This window comes from Ipomoea triloba, chromosome 15 (assembly GCF_003576645.1).
Source record: "Ipomoea triloba cultivar NCNSP0323 chromosome 15, ASM357664v1".
Taxonomy (NCBI): Eukaryota; Viridiplantae; Streptophyta; class Magnoliopsida; order Solanales; family Convolvulaceae; genus Ipomoea; species Ipomoea triloba.
In genome coordinates, this window is record NC_044930.1 from 9,793,064 (window position 1) to 9,804,283 (window position 11,220).

The window sequence follows — 11,220 nt, forward strand, 5'->3', positions numbered from 1 at the left end:
GAAACTTAATTATGTCAAATTTGATTGGGATGAGGTTCGAACCTAAGACCTTTCTTATAGAAATTAATCGGTAAGTTTAAAGTTAACGGAATATTAACGGAAAAGAGAATATTTAACGGAAAACTTAACAGAAAAATCATAAAAGTAAGGTTAAATTAGGTAATCTCTATTAATAATTTTAATCTGAATTATCTTAACCATCTATTTGATTAAATAATTCATCTGAACCATCCATTTAATTAAATAATTTGACCATCATTTTTTCTACCCATTTTAGGCCTAATTCTCTTTGGCTCTTATTAGTATAGTAGATATATATAAATTCTTTAATAATAATTTAATAAAATCTTTTCAAACGAGTTTCAAATGTAAAAGCATTTTCAAAATAAGGGAACAATACTCCCAAGAATTTCCATACATGATACAACATATCTATCAACACGATAAAATAAAAAAATATATATATTTTCATAAGATAAACTCAACTTTGATTGAATAAAATGAATTTCATCATTCAGTCCATCTGAGATGCACACTTTGCCTAGAGTTAATTAATTACAACTGCTACATCTAAATTTACAAGAATGCTAGATAGATTCAAGAAACCTCCATGTACTATGTGAAGCAGGAGCAAAGTTACACTCCTTATGTAATGTAAGAAGAAAAGAAAAACAAAAAAAAAATAAAATGTATACATTAGAATCAAGAAGATTCACAACTAACAGTTTCCATTTCTTCTTCATCTTCATCTGATGAGTCGGCAAAAGTATCGAAAAAAGCATCGAGGTACCATGGGCATTTTTCATTCCAATCGCCCCTGGTGGCACAGGCTCGCCATTTTTGGTCTGCAATCATATCAGTGCATAGTCCCCAAGCCTGCATCTCTTCCTCAGTATGATGGACTGCGAGACTATAATCTCCACCGCTTCCAAGCTGCATTATGCGAAACTCACAATTTTCCAAGTTATTCAAGCGCTCAAATTGCTCCACTGTCCATTTAAACCATTTCATAAGGAAGACACGTATAGCCAGCCCGTGGGATACAATTATGAGATTCAAATCATCACCCGGGTCACTGTGGAGTCTGTTCATATCTATGTCTCTCCATAGAGATTCTAGGAAACCTGCATGTTGCAAGTTAATTCTTTAAAAAAGAGACATTATATTACCTAGAAAAATACTACATATAACACCCCATTTGAAACATAGGTGCACAGCTGAATTCATGAAATCTGCACATAATAGTTGTCATCAGCATTTTGGTTCATTAAGATTGATAGAAAGCACAAATTACAGAAGATCAAAGGTGGCATATCAGACCATCAAATTCTAATCATATTTTTTAAACTTTTGAAAAGTCTTGTGTAGACATCATTCATTAGGTTAGAGCCTCTAATTAACTTTACTATCTCATTAACATTACTGCCAAAACTAGACTCTGACTTCTCTTTCAAACATGAAAAGATAGCTATCATGTTACTAAGAGCTACATAATACCATAGAAGAAACTGGTCCGGGTCCGTGTTAACAAAGATGACTAAAAATTTGCACTCCAAATATACAAAAGCCACATTCTACTAGTTCACTAAAACTTATCAAGCTATAATGGTTCTCCAAATTATGAAAACTATTCATTAACTGCTGCTTAGCAGAACAATTAAGCCAAATTCATGAGGCAAGGAATCCCTGATATAATGATTATGTTCAAAATTAAATAGTAATGATAGTGTAGAAACAAAACAATACACGTGTGCGTGTGTCTGTACATATCTATGTATGTATACATTAGCTCTTTAAGACTTTAACTACTGTTGAGTTCTTGTGTTCCCACCAAGAATGTCAAAAACAGTTACGAATTTGTATGTATTCCTAGTCAAGAAAAGGATCAATTTTCTTCCTTTCAACCTCTAGAAATATGAAGTTGGAATCTTAAGTCAGTGTCTCTCCTTCCACAACCAGTGAAAACTGAAAAGTTCAGAAGTCTGTATCACACTATCACGAGTTAATATACAGAGGTGTTGCACAGTGTGTGTGTGTGTGTGTGTGTGTGTGTCTGAAAGAGACAGAGATGACTTTGATGAAAATAGGGACAAGTAAGCTGTTGATGTTACGCAGATCACCTTGTGTACTTCAACAAAACCAAAAGAACAGATTAAGGCACATTATGATGTGATTTGCTAATTCTCCTCAGCATCTAAGACTCATATACACAACATTAAGAGGATTAATGTATAACATAGCCAAGTACATTAATATTTTGTCATATTGTGATGTCACACTATGTTTTCTGAATGACACAGAATGCATGTTTTGAAACTTAGTAAGTAAAGTTCATGAAACTTGCATAGTCATCTTTATATTTAACTATAGGAATCTGAATTTGAACAAACAGATATAAACAAATACAGAATAGAGAGTGAATACGAAGATCAAGATATTCAGCTTCAGACCTGACAAAGAAGGTGCATGCCTAAAGAATAACTATTTTATCATTTTCTTATGTAAAAAGTACCAGGCTACCAGCATGGCAGCATGCACCTACTGCCCACAATATAGTTCATCATGCCACTACTTAAAGCATTAAACAGAAATATAACATCATGAATATTACTATCCAAGATTCCAAGTAAAGAGGCCTATAATTATATAGATCATCATCCAGAAGAATTCTTTAGATCATGCTTTATTGAGTAATTGATGACAGTGGAAACTAAGAGAGAGGTCAGAGGTTACAAGTGATAATTGAGAATGGAAGACAAAGAACTAAGTTCATTTTGGAAGGTCCACCCTTGCTAAACAATTCAAAGTTTCATTTAACAAAATTGGAAGTTTTGTTTAACAACTTTGAAAGCACAATCAGAAATGAGAATCTTAGGGTAGCATATCAGAATATCTGAAAGAAGTTGAATGTCAAAATCTGTCTCTTGTTTAAAGGAAATATACTTAAGGGCAATTGAGCAAGTTTCCTTTTGTTAAGTACAAGTTATTTCATACCACATGACAACAAGGTGCAGAACTGTGGATTCTGTAAACGCATCATGAAACTGCATATTCTCGGGTGCAAAACAAGCATAGAGCAGTAAATAATTAAACAGGGAAACAAATCAAGATGTAATGCTGCAATCATAGTTATATAGAAGAGGTTCCAGTTTATGAAGAAAACTTCTCGTAGTGATAAAAAATTAGACATTCCTCCCGTTTTCTCCTTTTCCAACTTTTCATCTGTTCAAACTTGTACATAATCAAACATCTTGTAGTACACAAAGGCAATTATAGCTATCTGCATGGCAGAGTTCTCTCCAAATTCTAAAACCAGATCATTCTAAAATATTTCCTAAACGGAATTTTCAAGTTTCAACTATAAGCAGATGGACACAGTTGCAACATTCAAATGAAAATTAGCCAAATATATGTGAATAATAAAGATTCTACGTATAAATTAGCACGTCAATCTATTTATCCCATTCTCATTTTAAAAATAAAAATAAAATAAAATAAAAATGTAAACGAAAGAGAACTTACTCGAAACCCGATCAAAAACATCTGCTGCCGATTCGCCTTCAGGGAACCGGAAGAAAAACCGGCCAAACTTCTCCCGCGTTTCCTTGATAACCTTCATCCGCTCAGCGACCTGGAAGTTGCCGAAATCCTGCTCCCGGATCCGGCATTCCTCCCTCACCCCGATCACCCGTTTCCGGGGGAAGGCACGGCCGATCTCGCGGAGCGTGGTGCGGGTGCGCTCGTAGGGAGAGACATAGAAGTAGACCTTCCAGGTGTGAGAGGCGCCTTGGTCGGAAATAACGTCCCTAATGCGCGTCCCGGAGAGCTCGGCCTGATCGAATCCCTGCGAGGTCAGCGGGATCTTGTGATCCGGGATCACGGTATAGGCGGCGTCGTCCTTGTTACCTTGGCTCTCGCCGTGGCGCACTAAGATGATGCGTTTGGGAAGATGCTTGTGGTGCTGATGATGATGATGAAGATGATGATTGCCGTTGATGTTGCTGCTACAACTACTACTGCAATTGCTGTTTATCATACTTTATTATATAATTATATATATATTATGCAAACAGTATGGATCAATGCTTAGGGTTTCAGATATGGAAGAATGAATGGATAATTAAATGTGTAATTGGGCAAGAAAAAATGGGGGATTTGATCATGAAGGAAAACGGTTTGTGTTGTTCTGCAATTCAAATTTATATATATAATAATATATAATAATGTGTTTGAAAAAGTAGTTATTTCTTGTTGTGTTTGTTGTTCATGGAAATATGGAACAACTTCTTCTTTAATCTGGGAATCGCTTTCCAGCAAATTAGCAAATATTTGACTTTCTTATGCGCTATAACCCTACTTTTATGCTTTCCGAATTACTCCCAACTTATTTCGCATTACATTGCAAATTTATTATACCTATGTTTATAATGTTATTCCATACCAAAATTATATTATAATTATCTATACTATTAATAAAATCAAAATCCTCCATTTTAACTTTTCGTCCAAAACACTCATATACTATTAAGATTTGCGTAATATTGTAAAATAGGGTAATACAATTGTTAATACAGTATCTTTTTTTCTACTTTTCTATTCGTAATATAATTAATAATCGTAAAAATACAATATATATACTTCCTGCAACGTAATATTGTAAAAAATATAGTGAAATGTGAAGACAAAAGGCATGATGAGACTAAAAATATCCCTATTTAAAAAATAAAACTTAAATGTTTTATTGTTACAGAGAAAAATCTCTTAAAATTATTATATTCAATATTTTGAATGCCACCAAGTAAGCCTATTTGCTTAAACAAATAAAAATGTCTAATTGTATTTTTTTGTGTAATTGTACTTTTTTTTTCTAAATTCAAGAATCTCTTTAGAACTTTTTAAATTTAAGAATTCAATTATATTTTACTAAAAAATTTGAAAGCTTACACGTATTTCATAATTAAAAATGATTGTGATTTTATATGATCACTTATGGATAGATCATTACTTCATTTGTAGGTTGGAATGATGAATTAGCAATGTGTTAATTTACTATATTACTTTGCGGCTGGAGGGTCCAAGGTTAGAAGTAATGATTTATGAAATAAGCAGATAATATGATGTCTACATATTTTCTTCGGATAGAAGATATGGTGACACTTCAAATATAAAAGGTTCTCATGTCTCACAGTAAAAGGTGATTTACTTGAATGCTTTTATTGCTACTACTCATCAAATCATTAAGAAAACATATAATACCAATGTATAAAACAAACAGAAAGACTAACCACATTTTAGGTCATGGTTGAAAGATATATATAATTCACTAAAAAAAAAAAAACACCCTTTATATCTAAGCAATATTCTTGCTTAACCCTATTGCAAACTAAATTGCTCACATTACAATAAACAATGCATATCATTGTTCCATCATAAAATGTAGACAATGCATATCATAATAAATAGTTGAATGTTCTACAATACTCAAACTTTAGCACTGGAGATTGAACAAATTAAGATTTTAGTATAAATGTTATGTTTTTCTTTAGGCCATTGACCACATAAATTGGGCCATCACATTCGTTCTTGGACTTTTTAATCAAATTTGAACTACACATTTAATTAACTATTAATTAACTATGAGCTTTCAATTGTTTAGTGAGCATCATTTTTCACAATTCACACAAACAACATAATGAGGAAACTCGCATAATCAACAATTCTAAGTGGCAGGAAAAAGCAAAAAATCGCAGATCAAGGTTAGAGCCAAAAATTAAATCTCATTATATAGTGTTTCACTCATTATTTTCGTTATTATCTATATACTTTAGAACCCCCAGACTTAATTTTCTCATACTGAGAAATCCAATTTTGAATTCTTCAGTTTGAGAAACCAGACTAGGGTTTCCCAAATTGAGAAACACAAACATGGATTAAATTGTTTGAGAGAGATTACAATTTCAGAAAGATTAGAGTTTCTCAAATTGAGACACCCAGGCCTTAAATTATATGAGAATCCGATGCATATGTTCTTAAATTGAGAATAAAAGAGGAATAAGTTAAAGTGTAAACACGGAGCCGGCTACCGTCGTCTAGACGACGACGGAGACTAGGAGACGGGGAGCTCACAGCTAGCGACAGCTGAGTAGGCGATTGCTGATGAGAGAGTGGGTGTCAGTTGAAGCCAGCGAGTAGACAGCTGCTTTCTTCGTTCATCAGGTCTGCTGGGCAGTGCACGCCTGCACGGTGGCGGTGTAGAGTAGGAGAACTAAAATGACCAAATGAAACAGGGAACAAGTTAACGACCATGCTGAAGTCGTGACTTGTTTTATTTTATTTTATGTTTTAATGCTATTATGTTTGCATTGTAGTGATATACTTATGTAGTTATGTATTAATTTTGTATTAGGTATATTTCTTAAATTATTTAGAAATACTTATTAAAGTTTTTAAAAATAATTTAACAATCGTCATATCGTGTGGACCAGGGTCCATAGTGCACTGTGGACCCTGATCCAATACACAGAATTTGACTTTATAATGTATAGAATTCATGTTCATAATGTACATAAATTCATGTTCATAATACACATACACATAAACACGATATAATGAACATGAATTCTGTATATTATGAACATAAATTTTGTGCATTATGAACATGAATTTTGTGTATTATTTTAAGTGTTTAATTCATTTTCATTATACTGTGTTTGTGTGTGTGTGTGTGTATTATGAACATGAATTATGTGCATTATGAACATGAATTATGTGCATTATGAGGTCAAATTCTGTGTATTGGATCAGACTCCACAATTATGTGTATGTGTAGTATGAACATGAATTTTGTACATTATGAAGTCAAACTTCGTGTATTGGACCAGGGTCCACAATGTATTGTGGACCTTGGTCCACGATATAAATTGTCAGAGTTTAACATGTAGCCTTTAAATAAACTCAAAACAAGACTTTGAAACTTTTTTAATGACCTACATATTAAAAGGCTTTCAAAAAAGCTTCAGGCCTGACTAGACCAATTGTAGGCTCAGACTTTAGTTTTAGATTTTCGTAGAAAACCCAAGCCTAATTTTCCAAAAGTCGGCTAGGCTTATTTCCATCCATACTCCTTAAATGGTTTAAATCAATCTCCGTGGGCTTGGTTTGGGAGATTTAGCTCTGTGGTGTGTAAGTTTGGTATAACTAGAAGTGAAGTTGACCATTCTATTTTCTATCGTCATTCTAATGGGAAATGCACCTTGTAGTGTAAGTGGATGACATTGTTATTACAAGGAGTGATCAAAAGGACATATCTCAATTGAAAGAGTATCTCTTCAGTCGGTTTCAAACCAAGAATTTGGGCAAGGTAAAATTTTTTTCTCAAGATTAAAGTGGCATAGTCTAACCGTGATATAGTCATTTCTCAAAGAAAGTATGCCTTAGATATTTTAGAAGAAATTTGTATGTTGGATTGTAAACCTGTGGATAATCCCATTAATCCAAATGTTAAACTTCTATCAAGACAGGGGGAGGCCGGAGAGCCATTGCCTGACTGAGAACATACAAGAGATTAATTGAAAAATTGTATTATCTCAAAATCACACAACCAGATATCTCTTTTGCAGTTAGTGTACTGAGCTAGTTTCTTGAGAACACTTGTATTGAGTTAGTTTCTTGAGAACACTTGTGATACTCATTAGGATACTGCTTCGGGTTCTAAGGTATATCAAGAGAGCACTAGGGCAAGGTTTACTATATGAAGATAGAGGACATACTCAGGTTGTTGGGTATTCTAATGGAGATGCACTCTACTTCAAGTTATTGTGTACTCATTGGTGGTAATCTTATATCTTGAAAAAGTAAGAAGCTTGTTGCCAGGTCCAGTACTAAAGCTAAATACCGGGCCATGGCCCATGCCATGTGTGAGCTCATGTGGCTGAAGCACTTACTACAAGAGTTGCAATGTGGCAATGTTGCTCAAATGACACTGATATGTGACAACCAAGCAACTCTAAACATCGCCTCAAGTCCAGTTTATCATGAGAGGACCAAACACACCGAGGTTGATTACCACTTCATCAGGGAGAAGATTTTGTGTCAGAGTGTATTAAAACCAACTTTATCAATTCTACAAATCAATTAGCTAATATTGTAATAAAATCTCTTAAAACTCCTAGAGTTGGGTATATTTAAAATAAACTTGGAGCACATAATTTATCCTCTCCAGCTTGAAGGGAGTGTTGAAACCCTATGCCCTTTTAGAAATGAGCCCATTAGGTTAATAGTTTATTCATGTATAAATAGTAAATATATGATTCTTTACACTGAATACAATGAATCCCTTTATTCTTCTCACCTAATACAATGAATCTCTTTATTCTTCACAAAATACAATCCAAGACCATGGCAGCTTCCTGTCCTGAAGAATGTCTGTGAATGAAATTATATTCAAGCCCAAAATTACTACCAAAGTACATATTTGGTCACGTTCAACTTTCTAAAATTTAAGGAAATACACAGGACTGCTGCAATTACTAGCAAAGTTGAAATATGAAGGGGAAACCAAAAATAAGGGGACAAAATTGAGATTTATTACCATAAGAAATACACAGTGAAAATTGATGATCTATCTTTCAATGTTATTTCAACTATGAGATGTTGTCATAATCATTTTCAAAGACAGCCCCTGATTATGTTTTGATTCTACCACAGAGACGCCAGCATGCTCCCTTGTGGAAGAGAGATTTCTCAAAAACCCAGATATCTCGAACTATGACCTACATAAATACAGGAAATCTCAAGATCAGAGAAATAATTGTTGTATGGCAATTGCAATAACTTCTCCTAAGTGTATAGTTGGGAAAATTGTAATATGCTGCCTACAAACATGTCAAATTTTGGTTCCATTGGTGCTTGTTATCCATTGGACAAAGAAATAAAATGTTTCACAAAACAAAATTATGAGAATACAGTGATGGGTGGGCGAGGGAGAGGGAGGAGAGTGGGGGGTGTAATACTGTATGTCTTCTTCCATCTTTCTGATTTCTGAACAAGGTTACCATTCTTTTCTCCTGATCTATATAATCTGGGCAGTAGAATACTTATTTTTTGCAATATGTATGGAAAGAACTAGCACCTTAAATTGAAACTGTGCAAAAACTGGCAAGAAAAGTGCGAAATAATAGGTTGAGTTTCTACCTCTTTAGCTTTATCTCCAGCAATAACAGCTCCATTTGAATTATATGCCTCAAATTTCTGCAAGATAACATATATGTAGTACTTGCTAAATGTCTTCAATGAAACAGAAATAGAAATTGTTTATTTTGACAACAAAAAGGAAGGCATGCAATTACAACTTGTCCCTTAGGTTCCTTTGTTACCTGGGTTTTGTCTTTTCATTTCCTATGCTTAATGGTTCCTTAGTTCCATTACCCCCAAATAAACCTGTTGTGGGATGTAGATGGTTGAATACTGTTGAAATTGGTCCTAATGGAAAGATGGATAGACCTAAAGCCAGACTTGTTGCTAAAGGTTATACAAAAGTGTTTGGAATCGACTACACTGATATTTTTTCTCCTGTGGCAAAAATTTCTTTTGTACGTACTTTTCTATCCAAGGCTGCCATTCATCAATGGCCCTTGTATCAATTGGATATTTAAAAAAAAAAAAAAATTGCTTGTGGGAAACCTTCTGTTAGAATATTAATCTAGAGCAATGTGTATCCTAGAGCAATGTGTAGTCTTGAGCATTGTGCCATTCCTAGAGTAGTGTGATAGTCTTGAGCAGTGTGTAACTCATGACTATATATGTGTGTGTATCAGTGTATGTAGGATGCAGAAAATGAATATACAAAAATATATTAGAGTAAAGCTTATTTCCTTCTTTAGTTTATAACACCTTCTATACCTTACAATCACCCACCAATATATCTCATATGCAGTAAGTGCTGTTAGTCAGTTCTTACAATTCCCATGTGAAGGCCATTGGGAAGCAGTTGTCAGGATTTTAAGGAACATAAAAAAGGCTCCAGGTATCGTTTGTAATATAAAATCCAAAGGCGCACAGAAATATTGGGTACTTATCCTAGGGATCAGAGATCTACTTCACGATATTGTATCCTCTTTGGTGGGAATTTAGTATCATGGAAAAGTAAAAAGCAGAAGGTGGTTGCTCATCCTCAAGCACTGAGGCCAAGTACCATAAAATGGCTATTGCCTCTTCGTACATGTGAGCTCATTTGGTTTAAACATCTCCTATCAGAAACTTTTGCAAACTGGGACCCATGAAGTTGGTGTGTGGCAATCAAGCAGCCATATGCATTGCAACCAACCAAGTTTTCTATTGAACTAAACATGTAGAGGTAGATTGTCATTTCATTCGTGAGAAGATCAGCTCCAGAGACATTGTTACTACATGTCTACATCTGTTGGCTCTAATGGCAGATGTGCTAACTAAGTCACTCAGGTCTGAGAATTGAATATATTTCTAACAAGCTGGGAGCTTATGATATACATGCTCCAGCACGAGTGGGAGTGTTGAATATCATGCATTTAGTTTCTTTTGTTACCTGGGCTGTCTTTTCATTTCCTATGGGTGTTCTCCTTTTGTTAAACAATGAGATATGAACTAAAAAGGTCCTTTTAATACAACTTAACCAAGCAAGCAAAAAAATGCAAAGACATCACTTTTTGAAACAGAAAATAGGACCCCTGCTGTAGTTAGTTTACCTGTTTAGTTACAATCTCAAGCGTCAATTGTATGAAGAGTTTACTGAGGTCATCCCGATCAACACCAATCTGCAAACACATAACTTTTTACAATGATTTCCACATCCACATTAACAAATAAAACCATGTGCTTGGTCAACACAGAAAAAACTTGGAAAACAAAGTGCAGGAAAATATAGATATAAAATTCTATTTTATGAAGCATAAAAAATGGCAATGCCAACTGAAGAAAAGCTAATAATCGGAAAATAAATTAAACATTAGAAACATCTTAAAGGTTCCTTTTTTTGAGCCACCATAAGCACAGAGATCAATTAGGGTTCTCCACAACCCTTGAGGTGACACAAACCCACAAACTATCTGTTGTGATAATGTTTTTCCAACTAAATAAAAGCATCATTGTCACCTTCCCAAGAATCATAATGACCATTGACCAATGCATTCCTTTCATTTGGTTCTCCTTTTGTTTATTCAGCCCCCCCCCCCCCCCCCCCCCCCC

The 11,220-nt window shown here is 34.4% G+C and overlaps 2 protein-coding genes across 3 annotated transcripts in view; both read right to left on the reverse strand.

Annotated features, from left to right (window-relative positions):
* Nucleotides 1-449: 449 nt before the first annotated feature.
* Nucleotides 450-4,313, reverse strand: LOC116006202 (phosphoglycerate mutase-like protein AT74H). The gene is made up of 2 exons (XM_031246501.1): nucleotides 3,523-4,313; nucleotides 450-1,124 (listed from the first exon to the last, which is right to left on the reverse strand). Exons 1-2 carry the CDS (start codon nucleotides 4,034-4,036, stop codon nucleotides 703-705), a joined length of 936 nt encoding a protein of 311 aa, XP_031102361.1. The 5' UTR covers nucleotides 4,037-4,313; the 3' UTR covers nucleotides 450-702.
* Nucleotides 4,314-8,267: 3,954 nt separating this feature from the next.
* LOC116006283 (39S ribosomal protein L45, mitochondrial) overlaps nucleotides 8,268-11,220 on the reverse strand; it is a 7,230-nt gene continuing 4,277 nt past the window's right edge. The window contains exons 11-14 of one of the 2 annotated variants that reach the window (XR_004095106.1): nucleotides 10,722-10,790; nucleotides 9,193-9,249; nucleotides 8,591-8,771; nucleotides 8,268-8,424 (exon numbers count right to left, since the gene is read on the reverse strand). Coding sequence is in view for 1 of the 2 variants with exons in the window: in XM_031246595.1 (XP_031102455.1) it covers nucleotides 8,685-8,771; nucleotides 9,193-9,249; nucleotides 10,722-10,790 (213 nt within the window). In the remaining variant the exon portion in view is untranslated. Of the gene's footprint in view, nucleotides 8,772-9,192; nucleotides 9,250-10,721; nucleotides 10,791-11,220 lie in introns of both variants that reach the window. The other variant, XM_031246595.1, reaches the window with a different exon arrangement.